This window comes from Bombina bombina, chromosome 11 (genome assembly GCF_027579735.1).
Source record: "Bombina bombina isolate aBomBom1 chromosome 11, aBomBom1.pri, whole genome shotgun sequence".
NCBI classification, from domain to species: Eukaryota; Metazoa; Chordata; class Amphibia; order Anura; family Bombinatoridae; genus Bombina; species Bombina bombina.
Genome location: NC_069509.1, coordinates 169,784,472 through 169,807,034, shown reverse-complemented (window position 1 = coordinate 169,807,034; position 22,563 = coordinate 169,784,472). Strand labels below are relative to the sequence as shown.

The 22,563-nt window shown below is 35.6% G+C and overlaps 1 protein-coding gene across 2 annotated transcripts in view; it reads right to left on the bottom strand.

Annotated features, from left to right (window-relative positions):
• POLR3E (RNA polymerase III subunit E) overlaps positions 1–22,563 on the bottom strand; it is an 89,023-nt gene that overhangs the window by 61,355 nt on the left and 5,105 nt on the right. The window contains exons 2-15 of one of the 2 annotated variants that reach the window (XM_053694676.1): positions 21,057–21,274; positions 19,698–19,790; positions 19,247–19,297; positions 15,275–15,352; positions 14,784–14,899; positions 12,795–12,877; positions 11,754–11,861; positions 11,358–11,407; positions 9,073–9,192; positions 7,269–7,354; positions 4,611–4,655; positions 3,974–4,065; positions 3,635–3,755; positions 1,031–1,112 (exon numbers count right to left, since the gene is read on the bottom strand). In XM_053694676.1, the coding sequence (XP_053550651.1) occupies positions 1,031–1,112; positions 3,635–3,755; positions 3,974–4,065; positions 4,611–4,655; positions 7,269–7,354; positions 9,073–9,192; positions 11,358–11,407; positions 11,754–11,861; positions 12,795–12,877; positions 14,784–14,899; positions 15,275–15,352; positions 19,247–19,297; positions 19,698–19,733 (1,068 nt within the window). In that variant the 5' untranslated portion in view covers positions 19,734–19,790; positions 21,057–21,274. The remainder of the gene's footprint in view (positions 1–1,030; positions 1,113–3,634; positions 3,756–3,973; positions 4,066–4,610; positions 4,656–7,268; positions 7,355–9,072; positions 9,193–11,357; positions 11,408–11,753; positions 11,862–12,794; positions 12,878–14,783; positions 14,900–15,274; positions 15,353–19,246; positions 19,298–19,697; positions 19,791–21,056; positions 21,275–22,563) is intronic. The other variant, XM_053694675.1, reaches the window with a different exon arrangement.

Genomic DNA, 22,563 nt, shown 5'->3' with positions numbered 1-22,563 from the left:
ACAAGAGGAAAAAAAAAAAAAAACACACAGTGATGTAGAATGTGATTAAGAGATGCAGAATTTCTATTCTCCAGCTATAAGGGGTATATTATCCCAAGCCCCAATACATGATTTAGTATTTAGTTAGCATAAGTGGCAACTTGCAGGACAGGAAAACAGAAAACTTGTGTAAAATAAAATGTTTGCCCCAACATTCCTAGCAAAGCCAAAAAACACATTTATTATGCTGCAAATCTAATTTCTGGTTTGTGCAATTTTGTAGCACTTTGCATAGGACAAAGCAAAATTTGACACAAAAGCGAGAGATGTGTAACATCCCTTTAATATGGGCACCATGCTGCAGACAGTGGAAATCCGATAAACACGAACAGAAAGAAAATGTCAAATAGCATATTACAAAGGTTTACATTAATTCATGTAAAATACAATCTCATAGAAATTAATGTTATCTATTTTTTTGCCTTTGTTCTCAAACTATTGTTGGGTATTTTTTTTATAAAATATTCTTCCGAAGCTGTAACGCCGTTAGGCATGTTTAGTAACGCACAAATGACGGGTCTAACAAATGAGAAGCTGTCGTCTGTGTACCAGGATGTCCCTTTACCCGTATTGATGTGCATGGGGAGCAGTCGTGCACATTATCTGTGTAAGTAGGACAAACCAATTCAGTTTTCTGCGCTCCCCAGCAGGCAGATAATCACTGGTGTATAGTTGAGGGCACTCCCAAGCCTTAATAGAAGTGCCATGACAGCACAGGGTCCTGGAAGTGGCCGTCAGTGAAGAGAGCGCTGGATGAAGGAAGTGTTGCTCAAAACCCTCAATTCCCAGCTCCCTTAGTAACCACAGAACCCCAAGACTCCTAACTTAAGAGAACAGCCTGTTTATGGAAAGCACCAAGCCCCTCAACCCCCCCAAAAAAATCCCCCATATAACTTATGTAGGCTATTCACTGTAATATGTTTAAATGTAACAAAATAACAAAAACACGCAACTCAAAAACTGAATTCATTCTTCTAGCACGTTTACTTACAACAAAGTCTCTACCACGACAAAGCACCTCAGCAGACACTCCGCTATGCGGACTGGAGGAGTCTTTAGGATAAATGATGTCACTGTGCAAAAATGAAACAGACAAACTAAATAAAATCTATACATAAAAAAAAAAAATATATAAAATATGTGCAGGAAGCAATCTACATTATCTGCATTTAATAAACACGTTCACATCTTACATTTAGAGACTACTGGTAAGAATTTACTAAAACGCAAAAAATCACTTAAAGTTTCTAAAATCTACAGGCCAGGTTTATGGATTTGTCTGATCTGTATTTGTGCCACGTAAAAGAGCGCATGTTTAGAATGCAGTCAATTTTTTTTAAACAGTTTCTTTGCTTAAAGGACCAGTCAACACAGTTGATTTGCATAATCAACAAATGCAAAATAACAAGACAATGCAATAGCACTTAGTCTGAACTTCAAATGAGTAGTAGATTTTTTTTCTGACAATTTTAAGTTATGTCTATTTCCACTCCCACTGCACCATGTGACAGCCATCAGCCAATCACAAATGCATACACATACCATGTGACAGCCATCAGCCAATCACAAATGCATACATGTACCATGTGATGTGACAGCAATCAGCCATTCACAAATGCATACACGCTTATTCTTGCACATGCTCAGTAGGAGCTGGTGACCCAAAGTTTAAATATAAAAAGACTGTGCACATTTTGTTAATGGAAGCAAATTGGAAAGTTGTTTAAAATTGCTGCTTTATCTGAATAATGAAAGTTTAATTTTTATTGAGTGTCCCTTTAATGCTTCATAGTAGTGATCTGCTCATCAGTCATGAGCAACCAGTTCTAAAAAGCGACACTAAACCCAAATTTTTTCTTTCATGATTCAGATAGAGCATGAAATTTTAAGCAACTTTCTAATTTACTTCTATTATCATTTTTTCTTTGTTCTCTTGCTATCTTTATTAAAAAAGCAGAAATATAAAGCTTAGGAGCTGGCCCATTTGAGGTTCAGTACCCTGGATAGCGTTTTGCTTATTGGTGACTACATTTAGCCACCAATAAGCAAGTGTAACCCAGGTTCTAAACAAAAAAATGGGCCAGCTCCTAAGATTATATTCCTGCTTTTTAAATAAAGATAGCAAGAGAACAAAGAAAAAATTATAATAGGAGTAAATAAAAAGTTGCTGCTCTATCTGAATCATGGAAAAAAAAACCTTGGGTTTGGTGTCCCTTTAAAATCTAGCTGCATTTCCTGTTAGCATCAAAATAAAGTTTTAGCAATCTTTATCTCCCAAGCAAAAACTATTTGTAGGTTTAATCATTTCTACCTTGTACTGTATATGGAAGAGCTCTATTATAGATTTCCCTGCCCTCTTAATAAATAATCAAATTAACTGACCCTACAGGGATGTGAAACACAAAAAAAAAATAATAGTTTGTGATTCAGAGAATACAGTTTTAAAAAAAGTTTCCAATTTACTGTCATTATCAAATTTGCATCATTCTCATGGTATTCTTTGATGAAGAGATACCTAGGTAGGTGTCTGGAGCACTACCTGATATTCTTACAAAACTACTGCCATATAGCTCTCTCCAGACACGTGCAAGCTCCTGAGCTTACGTCCCTGTTTTTCAACAAAAGATACCAAGAGAATGAAGGAAATTTGATAATATAAGTAAATTAGAAAGTTGTTTAGAATTTCATGCTGTCTTTGAATTGTTAAAGAAAATATTTTGGGGTTTTATGTCCCTTAAACGGACTCCCCTAGGGTGCTGCTATGCCCTGGAACATTGGACCGAAGTCTCCTGGTATCCTATAACCAACCGTAAACGTGCACAGTACTATAGCTCAGCCATAGTAATGAAAACTGTACATGACACACAACTACAAGTAAATATACAGGTACATAATATAGATCATTGTTAGTAACATTCTGACTATCAACAAAAACACCATCAGCTGGTTATAGAAGCTAATTTGTTACAGGTGCTTATATCCCTTTAAAGGGAAAAAAGAATCATCACTATGCCCTCCTACAGATGTAAATTACATTAGTGTACAAACTGTAAAAAAAATAGTAAATAGGTTGTAAACAGTTTGCTGGCTCTATGTAGATCTGAACCATCACTGAAAACCCACTTGTTTATGAATTTGATCAAGTAGCCCATTTATATCTATTTTACACTGGCATCCTGACATGTCAAGGCTTCATCACAGGCATTTAGTAAGGTAAATATTAGCAAAAGGGCACATATGGTGCATGCTGGGAAGCAAAAATGCTCAATTTATCAGTTGTGGATAAACAAGCCGAAGTAGAATACAAAGTATATAAACTGTATTCACCTGTAACATCTCAACCGTGAGATTGAGTATGTCAAGATCTCACCAACACAGTGTGAAAATCCTTAAAATAATAAATGTAATTTTAAGACTACCAACCCAGCACTACGGTGTGTTTAATCCCCACAAAGCCCCCTTGTGGATATAATATTTAATAGCATTTATTCCAACCAAGGACCTACATACACTGGCTGGTCAGGAAATGCTAAAGCACATTTAAGGTAAACAGCAAGTTATTTTTGTTATCTGAGGTATCCGTCATCGCGCTTACCTTTTTACCACCCAGTTTCCTTGGACCAGCATTGCCACCTGCTGGATACACCGCAGAACATTGATTTGCTCTGTGCCGGCTGCCATTAAACCCATGAGGTTTGCAAAAGGTATAACTTTCACTGCACAAAAGAAAATTATTACTTTACACTGCAAATTAGTTTGTTTTTTATTTTAATTTATTTTTCTTTATGAAGGTAATAAAATGTAGAGAGTCTTTAAAAATATGTTCTATAAATACAGTACTTTAAAATGTTCTGCACTTTGGAAATATAAGAAAATACTTTTGTTTTTTTTATGTTTTTTTTTTAAAAACAAGGTCTTATGTTACAGAACCTACCATTTTTCATAAGGATCCTTATCTGGTCAGCTAATGGCAGGGTTCTCAACTGTGACATAGACAGAACATTGCTGGGGGCAACTGGTTTCTCTCTGTATAAAAAACAAAAAACATATGTATTACAATAAAATTTCATAGATGTTTCTTTGCATGTTTAAAAAATCATAAAAATATATAATTTTAATTATGGCTTGTACGTCTAATTTTTCAGATTCAGAAAAGGACAACTGCAATACATAATAATTAGGATAGTGCATTCAGATCCTTTGTGAGGACTCCAATGTGGCAGTAGGCGGCTGCTCGTGCCGTACGATCTTTTTATAGATGGATTGATTCTAGTAAAAGATCCCCACACTAAGATCTTGATTTGCACAGATCTTACTGTGTGGATCTTTCACTAGAATCAATCCAACCCTTGAAAAGATCCGAAACGGCACAAGTCGCTGCCTACTTCCACATTCGGATCCTCATGAAGGATTCAAATACACCTCTCTAATAATTTACTATCTAAAATTGCAACATTAATTTATTTGTAAAATAACTGTTTAAAATTTTAGTCATTTTAATTTCTTATGAAATGTCTTGAAAACTTTTTAATGTAAAAGACGGAAAAAAAAATAAAAAAAAATGTTCTTACGTTTCTTCCTCGATATTTGGAGGCATTAACATATCCAGATATTCACTAATAAAATAAAAAAATGAAAGAGTACATTGGTGAATTTATGGGTATTTACACATTTACTAAAGAACAATTCTTGTCACAAAAGCAAACATACTACACTCAATGAAAGTTGAAAAGCCACATGCATTGTTTAACACAAACAGTAAATAAAGATTTTATTTTTATTTCTCTTAAGGCGTTGTACCCACTTTTTGTTATCCATGCACATGGAAGAGAATATGCTAAAAAAAAAAAAAAAACCACCTTTTTGGACAGAAAAATATTAAGTAAAAGCCGATTACATTTAAACTTGAAACTAACACTGCAGTGTCCGTTCTGTATTTCTTATTAATCCTCACTATCTGATAAAGACAACTGCTTCAAGACTTACTGGTAGGGATGCACCTCTTTAAGAGTGTCAAGAAAACACGTATTCAAGACAGGAGCATACATCTTATTAATATTAAGGGAAATATCCCCAAATGTCCTCTTTAAATTGAAAGAAAAAAGTTGACCACAATATCCCTTTTAAATTTTGCTGTTGGCAATTGTCTGTGACTAATAAAATGTATTAAGGCTTTCCCTTTTATGTGATAAAAACACCATAAAATATATTTTTAAACTAAAACATTTTTCAAAAAAGTCAGTGAATAAAAACTTAAGTTTTGTAAATTATGTTATAATTATTTAGGTTGTATTGACCGATGTCCATAGGAGGGTCTTGAAGCTCCTGTATAAATAATTTATGTTGCTATTTTTATTGGCCTTAAAAAGGCAAAATTAAACTTTCATGAGTCAGATAGAACATGCAACTTTCTAATTTACTCCTATTATCAATTTTTCTTCATTCTCTTGGTATCTTTATTTCAAAAAGCAGGAATGTAAGCATAGGATACGGCCCATTTTTGGTTCAGCACCTAGGTAACACATTTTGATTGGTGTCTAAATGTAGCCACCAATCAACTAGTGCTACCCAGGTGCTGAAACAAAAATGGTCCGTCTCCTAATCATTCAAATAAAGATACCAAGAGAACGAAGAAAATTTCTAATAGGAGTAAATTAGAAAGTTGCTTAAAATCGCTGCTCAATCTAAATCATGAAACTTTAATTTTGACTAGACTATGCCATTAAAGTGAAGGTAAATTTTGGTGAATGAAAGTCCGTTTTTTAAAAATTCTGATTAAAAACAGGGGCACTTTCATTCATCAAAGTTTACAAAGCAGCCATTTTGATTAAAAACTTACCTTTTTTTCTTTTCACAGCCAGAGTAGCTTCCCCCTCCTGGAAATCCTCTCTTCACACGTCAGCAATGACTAATCCGGCTTCCTCCAACCACGGCTTTCCCCCCAGGGGAGTCATTGCCTGAGGCCATGCTGTGATTGGAGGAAGCCGGATTAGTCATTGCTGACGTGTGAAGAGAGGATTTCCAGGAGGGGGAAGCTGCTCTGGCTGTGAAAAGAAAAAAAAAGGTAAGTTTTTAATCAAAATGGCTGCTTTGTAAACTTTGATGAATTAAAGTGCCCCTGTTTTTAATAGTATTTTTAAAAAACGAGCTTTCATTCATCAAAGTTTACCTTCACTTTAAAGTGAAAGTAAATCCTAGCGTTTTATAAACGCAAGGATTTACTATTGAAACAAATAAAGGGCACTTTCATTCATGAAGTATAAGATACTTCATGTAGAAAGCTCCTTTATTTGATTCAATCGATCGCCGCTCTTAGCTCCTACAGCAGAGCACGGCTAAAAAAATTTTTGGCTAAGAGGTGACGTTTTCACCTCTTAGCCAATAGCAGTGTGGTAAATCCAGCTCCCATGGGCGCCAAGCCGGATTTACCGTACGGCTATTGGCTAAGAGGTGAAAACGTCACCTCTTAACCAAAAATATTTTTAGCCTTGGGCTGCTGTAGCAGCTAAAAATGGCGATCGATTGAATCAAATAAAGGAGCTTTCTACATGAAGTATCTTATACTTCATGAGTGAAAGTGCCCTTTATTTGTTTCAATAGTAAATCCTAGCGTTTGTGAAACGCTAGGATATACTTTCACTTTAAGGAGGAGGGAGATAGTTGTAAATATCCGATTGGTGAAATTCCCTAAATCAGAGCTTGCTTTATTTGTCTTTGGTAAAATAAGTTCGTTAGTGACAACTGTTTTTTTTTTCTTGTTTTTTTACATATTTGTAAAACTAAGCAGATTTTTTAAAATAAATCACCATGTAGTGTGCAGATTGCTACTTCATATGACGTAGACAAAAAAAATTCTGAAATTACTGTGCATTCAAATTTGCATGTATGTCTATAAATAAAATCCACTTTTTTTTGTTCGTTTTAAATTCAATTAAATTGATTGCAAATAAGTTAGCAAAAAGCGTATACAAAATGTTTATAAAGCAACTTGTAGTCTTGTATTGTTAATTATATGGTTAAGGCGGTCGACAGGCAGCTGCAACTTCGATAAGTGACTCCCTAAAGGACTTTATAATTTCTTGTATACAAACAGTTTAAAAAACAATTCTGAAGACCAGTATTTTGTCTTAAATAAAAATAAAGGACAACTACTGCTTTAACCGTGCAACAAATATCCCACAGTGCATCTCTGCTGTCTGTAACATAGCCCAACGAAAGAGAAGTTATACCTGGGGGATTTCAGCAGCTCTGTATTCTCCGTCATGCTAGTATTCTGGCATAGCAAATACTGGCGCTCATGCTCGGACCGGCTATCCTAGAAAGGCACAAAGTATTTGCAGGAATTATAGGTGAACCTAGTTTGCTATATAAAGGATATTTATAGTGTAAATTAAATTTAATTACTAAGTCAATTCTGAAATGTATTCAGTTACATCTGGGTTGTCAAACTTAAAGCAGTAGGGACGCCATCGCTTTTTATCTGGTGTCATTTTCACCATTATACAGCACTTCTCTACTCCTCCCTATTTATAACACATATACTCGACTCTGCATGCAAGTTTGGAACAAAAACATTATAAATAATTGCTAATTTTCACTCTCTTTGCATGGAAGTAGATCATTTTTAAATTATTTGGAATTCTTAAGACTGTTCCCTCCTCCCTTTTGATTAGACAAAAAAATAAAATAAAAATCTATGTAACCTTTCAAGGGGAATTTTGGACTTGACTGATTTACACAGATGACACTCTGTAGACATGTACTATTCTAGAATATACACAGATTATCCTGTAACTTAAATACTTTGTAATCCTTTTCAAACATAAAAAGCCATTTTAAAGTGATTGTCAATCCTAGCCATACGGCACCAAGACTAACTCAGGCACTCACTAGTAAATACCGTTTAGAGCATACAAACCAATTGGTGTGCAAAAAATAGGCATGAGCCGCTGATTTTTGTATTCTTCTTTATAAATAAAACTAAGGCTAAATCAGACTTCCATGTCCTATTTTTGCATGCAAGAAATAAAACTAACAGTTAAAAGGAATAGAAAGGTCATAATTGAGATGTGCATGGATGCATTTAAGTTTTATATAGCATCATTTTTGCAGTATACTTATTAACAAAATGAACAAAAATGCTTCTTGTAAAAGTTAATGTTTTTCTGCTGCATACGCACATATGCTGTGAGGGCCCATGCACCAGTATCCAACCACCAACCCCTTTCAGAGTCTCAGCAGTGGCTTGCATGGCAAAAATGAAGTCTTTACTGACAATACACATTGCCGCCAGCTCTCTGAGCCTAAATACTGGTGAAGTGCACTTAAAGCATATGTGTGTATGCTACTGAAAAATAGTAGCTGTTACTAAATAATTTTTGCTAATTGAAGAATATTGCAACAACACTTCTATTTACAACTGAAATGCACATTTCAATTTTTACCTTTCTATCACATTAAAGTGATTGTAAAGTTAAGTTATACGCTCAACAATATTTGTTCTAAAAAAATTAAAATGAAGGTGCCGGCACTTTCATTGATTAAAATCATTGTACTTGCTAAAATATAAATAACCATCCATTCATTTTCTTATACAATCCGCCATTCCTCCGCCTGCAAAGTCTATTTCAGTGTAAAATGACGAATCATGCTATAGCCAAATCTTAACATGCCCCCTTTGCTGGGCGCACGATTGGCTACAGTGTAATTCATCATTTTACACTGAAATATTTTTTGTGATGCAGGTGGAGGAACGGCGGAATGTATAAGAAAATTAAAGGGCGATTATTTATATTTTAGCGTCTACAATCATTTTATGCAATGAAAGTGCCCTTCATTTACTTTTTAATAACAAATATTGTTGAACGTATATCTTAACTTTACAAGCACTAAGTTTATATGTGATTTAACTCACTATGTGGGGGGGGGAAATCACTTGCATTATGAGAAAATAAAAATTTACAAAATGATCTTACAAGCACGTACGTAAAAATAGTTGAGATAATCATTCATGTAAAGTAAAGACTAGCTTACCTTAACACTAGAATAGTGAAGATGAACCCAGGACTCCTCTGCCTGCTTCCTCTGCAAGAATTCATAGGACTGAACCCTCCTTTGTCTTGCCTGTTCCGATTCTGGGCGGGAGAAGCGCACCTGCAGGAGACACACACGTGTTAATAAAGCACAGTTCAGTTTCTGTAATTTACTTCTGTATCTGTACGCAATAACAATATATACCAATAATGCTCAAATATATGCAGAAGTGCAAAAATAATTCTTGTAAAAATGTATTATCCAACATAATCCTAATAAATAATTAAATATTATATACTGAAATAAATTACAGCCAAGTGGCTACTCATGTGGAAGAGAGCTAGATACGCGGTTTATTTAAACAATACATCAGAATAACACTATCAGGCAACAGGAACCACTCAGACAGCTGGAACACCAAAATTATTAAAGCTACTTTATTGAGAACACATATATAAAAAAATAGCATATAAAGGTTACTCAACAGTTTGTAACACTCCCTATGAGTCACGGATGGCAGTGAATATAACCACTATTTAGTTGCTGTTTCCTCGTCTTTGGGCATTATTTTTAGATTATACTGTGGAACAAAATGTTAACTTTATCACACTAAAATCTCTGATATACGAATTGGGTGCATCATTTTAAATACGATTTGTTGTTTTCTAAACTATACAATTGTTTTTTTTGTAAATATATTTATTGTTCACAATTTAACTTACATATTGCAAATACTCTGGCCCAAATACATAGCAGTGGTTTTTAAAAAATAACTTTAGTTTCTCTTATTTTTATTGCAACGACATCTGTGTTGAGGTGCCTAAATATTTTTTTAGCATTTATCAAAATATACAATTGGGTCCTTTCTAAATAAAAAGGTTTTCTTTAAAGGGATATAGTGCACTAGATTGATCTTTGCATAAATGTTTTGTAGATGATCCATTTATACAGCCCATCTGGGAGTGTTTTTGTAACAATGTTTAGTTTTGCTTAATTATTTTTAATAACATTGTGCTAATTTTCAAACTCCTAACCAAGCTCCATAGTGTCCGATGTATATGTTTATGTTATGTGTCTTTTCATATGCAGGGGGGGGGGAGTGTTGTTATCCCAGCTCCTTTCACCGGGTGTCCCAGCCTAACCTCATCAACAGTGCTAAACTTGGAGCTATCACTATCAAAAGAATGCATTAAAAAAAACACATTTGAAATAACTAAAAAATTATAATTAATATCCTGCTTTTTATTGGCATCAGTTATTGGGAGAAAAAAAAAAACTACCTACATACAAAATAAATGTTTAAAAACTATTTTAAAATTTCACTTTATTAGCGATTCTTAAAGCTCTGTGCTAACAAAACTACAAGAAAATCGTGGAAAGAATGTTTCTCTCATCTCCCTTGACCGTGACAAAATTAGAGCCGTCTGTAAAATGAGTTTGTGCATTGCTGTAAGAAATCACTGCCTAGTACCTAGATAGCCGCTTTACAGAACTTGCTTTTATGGCCTCTCTAGGTAACGTTGGATTTTTACATAAAGCGATACAGATTTTACAACGAAAGCAAACAAAATAACGTATATTGCAATCCTGTTTAATATTAATTTAATTTGTGTTTTATTTAGGAGCTTTTTTGTGTCTAAATCAATATTAGTAGTTTGCTTATGTGATGTTTAGGTGGCTTTTATTAAAATACAAAACAAACTTACTTTCAAAATGGTTGAAATGGAGATACTCAAACATGCAACTATTGGTGGTATACGAGGAGGCGAGTCAAAAGCAAATATCTGCTGTACAAAGTCTTCAGTTGAAAAAACAAGTGTAAATATATTCATAAAGTGGTTACACTTGTCTATTATGTTAATTAACTTAAAACAAATCTTGTAATTATAAGGCTTTTTTATGTCCCTTTAAACTTTGGGAATGATGGGTTTTACAATTATGAATACTTAAAGAATGTACTGCAGACTATCAGTCCCTAGCTGGCCTCAGTGATAAAATAAGATGCAAGTTTTATCAACAAAATGACAGTTGCAAGATTCAGAGTGGCTCCTCCAAATAAGGGAGGTGGTGGGGAAGTTGGACTACTGAAAAACAATTGCAGCAAACAAGGTATTAATGTATTAATAACCTTTTCATATTCAGCTGGTATGTTAATTTTTTTGCACAGACTAAGTGTCATTTTTAGACAGCAAATAAATAGTGAGTGAATAACTAAAGTTTTAAATAACATACAAAAAACCCCATAAATAGAAAAAACACGCTCATGGTAAATATGTGAGACTTACTGTAACTTGCTTTACATCTTCCTCGCCCTCATCCTGAGAGGAATCACCAGCTAGGACAGCCAGAAAAATAAAACGGATACATTAAAGGATGTATATCAAAAATGTTAAAATTTCCCTTCAGAGGAAAATTAAAAAATACTAAGAAATTTAAAAAAACAACAACACATTCCTGCATGTCACAGTCTTGGCTCAAGCGCGTATATATGTGCCTAGCAATGTAAAGCATTAATGTATCTGACCCAAACACAGGATACCTTCCAATTTTTAGTCTTTTGATCTGTGTGTGTAACAAGAAGCAATCTGACTTCGAAAAGAGCAGCCATATTCAGCATTTGTTTTTATATCTATAAAGACCTGCTCAGCTTATAAATATCAGATTCTGGTGCACAAAATTACCTTCGTTTGCAGCTTCTCTTTCCCGATACTTGGTGTCGGCCTTATCCAGGTATGTGAAACTAGGACGCATTTGTAAAATTCCATGCAGAGGCGTAAGGTGAAGTTCGCCTGCATAAAATAATAAAAATGTTAGAAGCAGTGTTTAAGAAGCTGTATATATACTTACAATTAAAGGCATATTCAAGTTAAAATTAAACTGTTTCATATCTCATGTTTTTCAGTTTACTACTTCTATCATCAATTCTAGGAGGTCGATCACAATACTCTAGAAAAGCTTATCAAATGAGTTCTATACAAAAATTCCCGCAGACTTTAATGGAGAATTTTGTAAAAAAAAAGCTTTACATTTTCTAAACTATTGTGGCATTCTAGTAGAAAAAAAACTGCATATTTGTGCATTTAAATTTAATGTAAAGCATTTTAACAACATAATATCTCAGTTATGACCCCAGTGACACTTCACTGCTGCAAGTTGTGAATATCAGCACATATGACCTAAAACAGTGACAGGACATTCCATGCTGCTCTAACAGCGCTGGGCTTTAGCGCCGTTAAGACAGCATTGAAAGTCCTAGCCGTTTGGCTGACCTGAAGCCATAGTGGCTTGGTAAATGGGATTGTGGGCTGGAGGGCGTGCCTAGCGTCATAGGCACTCCCCTCTGACCCGATCCCTTTATTTAAATCACGTGATCACATGAACGATGGCGTGATTTACATTTTTACTTATTTGTTTACATTGGAACTTTGTTCCGATGTAGACAAATAAGTCCCGGCAAGAAAGGGATTAATAGAGGTATTTTTGCATAAGGGTGCATCACAGAGACACTTAAATCAAAACTAAAATACATTGAAATTTCTAGCAAAACTATTAGCAATAAGCGAAGGAAAATATATTTAAAAAAAAGACAAAGGATGTAGGATGAGTAGGATGTGTAGGATGAGTTCTATTACTGGGTGACAGTGACAAAGATCTAAACACTATGATGAAAATGGTATTCCCAGCCACTACATGCAAAGCAAAAAGGTAAAATACCCACAGACCTTTTCTATAGACAGCAGCAGCATAGCGGGAAGTGTTGCTTGCCGCTTGTATGGAAGAAAATGTTTGCTTGTCCATCATTTTCCTGGAAACAAATACAGTTTATTTTTCAGACAAAACAGAACATGTCACAGTAAACAAATAATATTAAAAAAAAAAAAAAAAAAAAAAAAAAAAGTAATAAAAGGGGTATGAAAATAAAATAAAAAATTATTAAAAAAAATGGATTGAACCACAAAAAACTAACACAATAACACATGTTAAAGGGACACTCAAGTCAAAATTAAACTTTCAGTATTGAGAGCAGCAATTTTAAATCAACTTTCCAATTTACTTCCAATATATATTTACACTTTGAGTCATCAGCTCCTACTGAGCATGTGCAAGAATTTACAGAATAAACGTTTATGCATTTGTGATTGGCTGATGGCTGTCACATGGTACAGGAGGAGTGGAAATGGTCATAACTTTAAAAAATTTCTGAACTTCAAATGAGTAGTAGATTTGTTTTTCTGACTAAGGGCTTTTTATCATGCAAATCTCCGGTATTTACTGGTCCTTTAAAAAGACAAATACAGCTGGCTATGTATTGTGCATGTAAAGGAGACACAGGGTGTACAACTTTATAAAAACTCTACCATTTACTTTTATTGCCAATTGTATCATTTCCTTGTCTGCTTTGTTGAACACTTAGCTTTATTCCATGACAGCATACTGAGGTAGGCTCAGAAGCATGCACGTGTACTGAGCACTGTATATAGAAGACTAATCTAAACATTGCTGTTATATAGGGCATGTTTTAAACATGTGCACATTCCTGAGCCTACCTCAGTAGGTTATAATAATAATCATGAGAGGAGAAAGAGAGAGAGAGAGAGAGAGAGAGAGAGAGAGAGAGAGAGAGAGAGAGAGAGAGAGAGAGAGAGAGATAGAGAGATACCTTTTAAAATAAAAAGCAGAAAATGTTGCCAGTCGGTAACCAGGGGAGGGCAGAGAAATACTTTACAATATTATAACATTTTCTATTATTTATAAATGTTATGATTTTTAAGAAATATTTTTTTGGGAAAATTCAGTCTCTCTTAAAGGGACATCAAATAATTTGTAATTATTAGACTTTTCTTTTTTTGTAACATATCCGAAGAGTGTGAAAACAATGCTCTCTCCAGCCTTATCTGGAGGAAGCAAAACGTACCCGGTTATTGGTGCACAAAAGGATTTGTAACAGTCATTCTGCTAGTAAATCTTACCTTATTGGGCAGTATCTGAGCACTTCTACTAAAGCCAGTTAAAGGGACATGAAACCCACATATTTTTTCTCTTTTATGATTCAGATGGAGAATACAATTTTAAACAACATTCCAGTTTACTGCTATTATTTAATTTGTTTCATTCTATTAATATAATTTGTAAAATAAACTCCTATGCACTACTGAGAGATAGCGTGAGCCAATAACATGAGGCATACATCTGCAGCCACCAATCAGCAGCTTACCTAGGGATCATTTTCAAAAAAGGATACCAAAAGAACAAAACAAACTAGATAATAGAAGTAAATTGGGAACTTATATAAAATCACATTCTCTGTATGAATCATGAAAGAAAATATTTGTTTTGTGTGCCTTTATGGATAGATATGTAGCAGGGTTATGCTTGTGAAGTCTGCAGTGTGTACTTCCTAGTTTCAGAATTAGAAAACCCATGATAAGCGAGATACAACCTTTGTACTAAATTAGCACTTACTAAAGTAGTCCTTGGTACACCCAGATTAACCACGCAGCCTTCTGAGCGTTTGGAAATGCATTTATAATAGTAACAGTAAGACCTACGCTTTAGAGAAAACTCACAGAGCTGGATTTACACTGGAAGAGCTTTCTCTCCAATGACAAAAACCATCCCAGCTCCGGCAAGGCTTTATACAAATGGTGCAAGATATCTACCAATGGAAATATATGTCATCTTTTTGAAGAGGCGGAAAAGTAAATACTTACGTTGAGTAGGTGCTTGTTTCATCATTACTTGTGCCATCAACATTAAGTGCAATCTGCTCTCCTTTACTTCGAGAGTAATTTGGGCTAAGTGTATTAACGGCCATGTCAACTTCGACCTGGAAGGCAATGAAGATAAAATGTTTTCTAAGCTGCATTAATCAAGAACATGTTTTATTTAAGAGTAAAAGAAAAAATAAACTCAGAGGTGCTGAAAAACATGATCAAAATATTTCATATACATTAGAACCCCCTTATCCGTTGAGTCGGTGTCCGCAGTTTTAGTTATCCACAGTACGGAAATATTATATGGAAAATACATGACTCATCTCTCTTTGCCGTCTGTACCGCATTACTGGCATCCAGTTAGCCTCTAGAGTTCTCGCTGTCCATATTCAGTGCTATGTTTTTGCAGCATTTTGAAAAAAACAACTTAATTTTACAGCAGGTGAGACAAGTATTAGGTCTGATGAGGACGACAAAATCTAACTTACCTTCTGTAGCTTTGGTTTAATCCTTGCTGATAAGTGTGCGACATTGTCATAAGTCATCAAGGATGGACGGATCGGGTACTGAAGGGGAAAATCCAAAGGATTGTTACAGACTGAAATGCATTACCCAAACAGAATGTCTACTGCATAGCTTAAAGGGACACTGAACCCAAAATTTTTCTTTCGTGATTCAGATAAAGCATGACATTTTAAGCAACTTTCTAATTTACTCCTATTATCAAATTTTCTTTGTTCTCTTGGTATCTTTATTTGAAATGCAAGAATGTAAGTTTAGATGCCGGCCCACTTTTGGTAAACAACCTGGGTTGTTCTTGCTGATTGGTAGATAAATTCATCCACCAATAAAAAAGTGCTGTCCAGCTTTCCCTACCCTTCCGCACTCACTTCCCCCCCCCTTCCCTCTCTCCCTTTCTCCCCTTTCTACCTTTAATACCCCCCTCCATTTTTTGCTTTCTCTTTCTTAGAGGTTCTCTACCTCACTCGGAGACATGTGTCGCGAATGGCCTTTTAGGTCGTTAAGACTAATATGGTGAAGGATCTCATTCAGTTGATTGGTCGACGTTACTATGCTACTGTGTTCACATTTGAAATATGGTGTTGCACCAATCAAAACAGTCAGGTGTTGCTAAAACTGCTTGTTCATTCTGTTTCCCTTCATATCCTGGAGAAATATGTTATATACCTGATATTACTTACAACTGTTCATGGAGATACTTTTATTATGACTTCTGTTACATCTGTATGTACAAAGTGAGTTGATTACTCTATATTTGTCATTGTCAAGCTTACTTTATTATGAAAATAAAATAAATATTATTATTAAAAAAAAAAAAAAAAAAAAAGTGCTGTCCAGAGTTCTAAACAAAAAAAAAGCTTAGATACCTTCTTTTTCAAATAAAGATAGCAAGAGAACAAAGAAAAATTGACAATAGGAGTAGATTAGAAAGTCGCTTAAAATTGCCTGCTCTATCTGAATCACAAAAGAAAACATTTGGGTTCAGTGTCCCTTTAAACGGATATTATAGTAAAAAAAAAACCAATAAAATGTTTAATTAATCATGGTAAAAAAGTACATTAATTATTGTGCTTGGGTTGTTTTTCACTAAATTGATTTGAGCACATTGACATATTACGCAAAAATGTTATTTAATGGGTATGAAACAGCAGCATTTAAACGTGTTGACATTTTTATTGTCTGAATAAATATAAAGTAAAATGTGTTTACATTAAGCCTAACATAATAAGTCGTGCCCATCCTACCAATGCTCAGAACTGACTACTAATGCTCAATATAAGTATTAGCAGGAAGTGCCTCTCAGCCAATGAACACGAGTAGGGAGTATCAGCATTAGCAGAAAGTGCCTCTCAGCCAATGAACACGAGTAGGGAGTATCAGCATTAGCAGAAAGTGCCTCTAAGCCAATGAACACTAGTAGGGAGTATCAGCATTAGTAGAAAGTGTCTCTCAGCCAACGAACACTAGTAGGGAGAATCAGCATTAGTAGAAAGTGTCTCTCAGCCAACGAACACGAGTAGGGAGTATCAGCATTAGTAGAAAGTGTCTCTCAGCCAATGAACACGAGTAGGGAGTATCAGCATTAGCAGAAAGTGCCTCTCAGCCAATGAACACGAGTAGGGAGTATCAGCATTAGCAGAAAGTGCCTGTCAGCCAATGAACACGAGTAGGGAGTATCAGCATTAGCAGAAAGTGCCTGTCAGCCAATGAACACGAGTAGGGAGTATCAGCATTAGCAGAAAGTGCCTCTCAGCCAATGAACACGAGTAGGGAGTATCAGCATTAGCAGAAAGTGCCTCTCAGCCAATAAACACAAGTAGGGAGTATCAGCATTAGTAGAAAGTGCCTCTCAGCCAATAAACACAAGTAGGGAGTATCAGCATTAGCAGAAAGTGCCTCTCAGCCAATAAACACAAGTAGGGAGTATCAGCATTAGTAGAAAGTGTCTCTCAGCCAACGAACACGAGTAGGGAGTATCAGCATTAGCAGAAAGTGCCTCTAAGCCAATGAACACTAGTAGGGAGTATCACCATTAGTAGGAAGTGTCTCTCAGCCAATTATTATTAAAAAGGATAGAAAGGTCCAAAGTTAAATATGCAAGGATGCATTTCAATATGATATAGAAGCATTTCTGCAATATACTTTTATTAGCAAAAATGTGTCAAAGTAAAATCTTTTTTTCAGCAGCATACGCACATATCCTGTGAGGGTCCATGCACCAGTATACAAAACACCATGCTTGCTCAGAGAGCCGACAGGGATGTGTATTGCTTCTGCGCAGATGTAATTTATGTCACTTAAGCCACTGCTGACTCTGAGACAGTGTGGCGTTTGAATACTGGTGCGCAGGCCTTCACAGCATATGTGCGTATGCAGGGGGGGGGGAGGAATAAAAACTTACTAGAAGCATTTTTGGTAATGGAAGCAACTTGCAAAAATGCTTCTATTTAAAACTGAAACGCACACTTGCACTTTTTCATTTTTGACCTTTCTATCCAAGTAACAGGAAACACACAGCTGATACAGCTGTATTAGCTACAATGAAACATCATTTACACTTTTCATGCTTATATGCTGCTTTCCGTAGTGATAACGAACATACATTTTGAATAACAGTGTACTTTTTCAGTATGCTACAGTTTGCCTGCAACATGTTACGTAGGGACTGTTTAGAACAGAACACAATCTCATTTACATTTGGTCTCTATTTGGCAACAACAAAAGGGGGTCTGCATATTCATATTTAAAAGAGCGCAATAAATGTTTTAACTGCATGTAATCCAAACAGGAAAATGTATCAAGCTGCATGCGGATGTCCCGCCCCATGCTCCGATGCAACCAATCACACACAAGAGCAGGGCCTGTCAATTCCCACCAAGAAGAGTACAGGGTGATTTATCTCTACCCCCTCTGAGGTGGCAGAGAAGTGGCAGAGAAGTGGCAGAGAGGATAAGAAGCAGGAACTGCTTCTTAAATTTATTATTGCAGGTTTGCTCATGCAAAATAAACAGTGGATAACAAATTTGAATTTTATTTTATACACTATCAAAAAAAAATTAATGAAAAGCTTATTTATGCACTTGGTGATTATGACCATTTTTGGACTTTTTTTAAAGCTTTTTTTGGCTAACATTTAAGGCGCAACCATACTAACTACATCTCCCAAATTATCCCATTATTGCCAATTTTTTTAGGTTTTATTGGCATAGTATGGTTGCTTAGTGGATATACTCAAATACATTTTTTACTGTTTTTTATATATATTTCCCCCCCCCCCCAATTATGACCCTTTACAAAGAGCAATGTTAAAATGAATGTAAACTTTCATGAATCAGTGCCCAGTTTTTAAATACTTTTAAAAACAGGGGCACTTTCATTCACGAAATTTACATTTTACAAATACATACCTTATTCTTCAGTAAAGCCAGATCGCCGATCCCCCGCCCGCAGTTCCTCTGTCTTTACGTCAACAATGACGAAACAGGCTTTCTCCAATCATGGCTTGCCCCCCAGAGCGTCCATCTCATGAGGACACGCCATGATTGGAGAAAGTCGGTTTCATCATCATTGCGGTTTAATTACAGCAGGAAGAAGCGGGCGGGGGATATCGGCGATCCAGCTTTGGTGAAGAGAAAGGTATTTCTAAAATACGCTGCAATGTAAACTTTTATGAATCAAAGTGCCCCTGTTTTTAATAGTATTTTAAAAAATTGTGCACTGATTCATGAAAATTTACATTTCCTTTAAGCTACACAATTATTTACAATTTTCCTTATGGAGACTTGAAGATAAAAGCAAAAGTGAATTCTACTTGCATATTGAAATAAAATGTACATTTTAATGCAAAAAATAAATTATAGCACATTAATTAATAAATGAATTAAAACATGACATTTTTGAGCTAGAATGTCTAATTATAAATAAAAATACAATCATACCTGGAATAAATAGAGTTTCTCTGCGAGACTTTTCGCCAGGAACACATCAAGCTAAAAAAAAATGAAAAAAAGAGAATTAGATCACTCAGTGAAGTTTAGAAGTAAGTGACAATAGAAAGAAAATGTGTTTTCACGAGACGGCAATAAACAGTGAATTATAGTAATTTTATTTGTAGAAATCATCATGATTATACAGTAAAACATCTGGAACTTTTCTTCAATACACGCAAAAGTACACTCAAATGTAATACCTAATTTATATCGGTCCCTACTTGACCACAACAAAGATGACTAAATAAATATACTCAAGAAACTTTTTTTTTTTTTTTTAAAAAAACCCAATTACTTTTGTGTTTTTTTATAAATGTATTTTGCAAAGCAGTGTTTAATTCCTGATGTAAGCATACATAAAAAAAAGACTAATGATAAAAATAAAGGCTAATATTTTTACCTCCTGTATAATTGGATCGTCGTCTTCATTTTCCATACTATCGTGGAAGACACCAAGACACTATTCCCCTTACAAAGGGGCAATTTGTTTTACCTAAAAAAAAAAAAATATATAGAATTAAATCTGAAATAAGGATTACAATTTAATTTACATTAATAGTCACAATAGGCATTTTACAGACTTCAGAATTATTTTGCTAATGTCAGACATTACCAACAGTCTTGTCACATAATTCCTAGCAACCAGGTAAACACAGGTAATTAGTTTCAAATTGCTGAACATGATGTTACTAGAAAGTCACATTATCTGAGTTAGATATACAAGGTTACAGAAAAGATTGGAGACATTAGCAGTAATAAATAAATATGCAAGACTTAAACCTATCATTTAGAGCACCCACCATAGATGGTGTTAATATTGAGTAAGATCATTCTTGGGGTGGTGAAACCGGTGTTTAGAGTTCTTAGGATTTTTATGCTTTAGCCTCTTATTGCCAACCGGTACAAAAAGGTAGAAATATTCTTACAGGAACACGTTAATGCAACGATAAAAACAGAATTGTATTATTGTATTTTAATCTGTTCCTTTAAATATTGATTTGCTATACCATGGTTGAGGGATAGGGGCTTTTGCGGTGTGTTGGTGGCAAAGCAATTAAAGGTAAATCTTTGTTGAGTATAAGAAACTTATATTCATCGGAAGTTGTTAAAAAAACTTGCTCTATTGTTCTATATAGCAAATAAGTAAACAAGACGTTGTGGACAACTCTGTACACAAATTGAGGACACCGTTTTTAAAGTTATGGTTATTTATATTTATTTTATTTGTAAATTTTCTAACCTCCTAATGAGGTATGTTTACAAATATGAAGCGAAAAAGGGATGTAAGAACTCCTTTGCTGGAGAAAGAAGTAGGACATATAGATAACACGGTCCTGCGTGACCAATAGTTTAAAATGCATTCGAAACACACGATTTGCTTATTCTCTCCCCTCTCTATACGCGTTGCAGTCATATGCCGCCTCCCTGACTCTGCAACTATTTCTAGATCAGTGATTTTCAACCTTTTTTTTGCCGTGGCACACTTTTTTACATAAAAAAAATCCCGCGGCACACCACCATCCCAAAATGTTACAAAATCACACATTGTAGCCTAATACAGTATATATATATATATATATATATATATATATATATATATATATATATATATATATATATATATATATACATACACACACACACACACACTGTACTGTGCTGTCATGCCATGCCTCCTACAAACTATACATGACATATTTACATTCATTCACAATTAATCATAATGATTGTCTGGTTGTAAATGATGCCTGTCACATACCTCCCAATATTTCAAAATTTGAAAGAGGGACACCCCCGCTGGCTGGAACTATTCTGGAGGAGGAGTAAAGCTGCGCCAGCATGCATGGGGGGTTGAAGTGTTGCGGCGTGTAGAGCGGCACTAGACACGTGTTGTGGTGGGTGGGGGTTCCTTCCAAGTGTGAACACGGGTCGGGGAAGTGAGCTTCCGCTGCGCTGTTACCCTCAGTCATCATCTCACTCAAAATAAAAAAACGGTCCAGAATAAAAAACAAGCAAAATTTAATAAATATGTCACACTGTTGTCAGTCTGCCGCGGCACACTTGAGGATCTCTCACGGCACACTAGTTGAAAAACACTGTTCTAGATCATCATGCCGGTGACTTCAACCTCCCTGTTGATAATCCCTCTGCCTCCTCTGCAAAACAACTTCTGCAATTCACTTCCTCTTTCGGCCTGTCACAATGGACTAACTCTCCCACTCACAAAGATAGTCACTCCCTTGATCTGATTTTCAGTTATCGATGCACTCTCTTAAACTTCACAAACTCACCTTTTCCTCTTTCTGACCACCACCTCCTCATTTGTACCATCTCCTCCCTCCTTCTACCCCTCACACTAAACTTCACAGAAAAATCAAGTCATTAGAACAGCAACAGCTCGCTAGCTCTCTCGAACCTCTTCTCTCTTCCATCCCCTCCTTTTCCTGTCCTGATGAATCCATCTGCCACTATAACTCCACCCTTACATCGGTCCTTGATAACCTGGCCCCCAACTACCATAGCTCGAAAAACATACACTCATCCTCAGCCCTGGCATACTCCTCTGACACAGTACCTACGCAGATGTTCCTGTACTGCTGAATGACACTGGAGGAAATCTCGGAGTTCTGCTGACTTTCTTCACCTTGAACTCTTACTATTCTGCCCTTAATCTATATAAGCAACACTACTTCTCTACTATTATCTCTACTCTTTCTTCAAACCCAAAACGTCTGTTCTCCACATTCAATACTCTTCTCCGCCCACCCCCACCACAACTTTTCTCTCAGTCCAAGATTTTGCCAGCTACTTCAACAACAAAATCAACTCCATCAGAAATGAAATCAGCTCTCAACATACTACCGGTCTCCCACCCCCTCAAAAGCTCACAATCATCCAAAACCCACATAGCCATAAATTTAGCTCTTTTGCCCGTTACAGAGGATGAAGTTTCTGCCCTTATACTATCCTCTCACCTCACTACCTGTCCCCTTGACCCCATCCCCTCACAACTACTCCCCTCCCTCTTCTACCCTTAACCCTATACTCACACACATCTTCAACCTCTCCCTCAGCACTGGTATAGTTCCCACATCTCTTAAATATGCATTAGTCACACCTATCCTCAAAAAATCTTCTCTCTCAATCCAACCTCCCCATCTAACTACCGCCCTATTTCCCTATTACCTCTTGCCTCAAAGCTTCTTGAAAAGCTAGTATATGTACGTCTATCCCATTTCCTTACACTAAACTCCCTCCTTGACCCA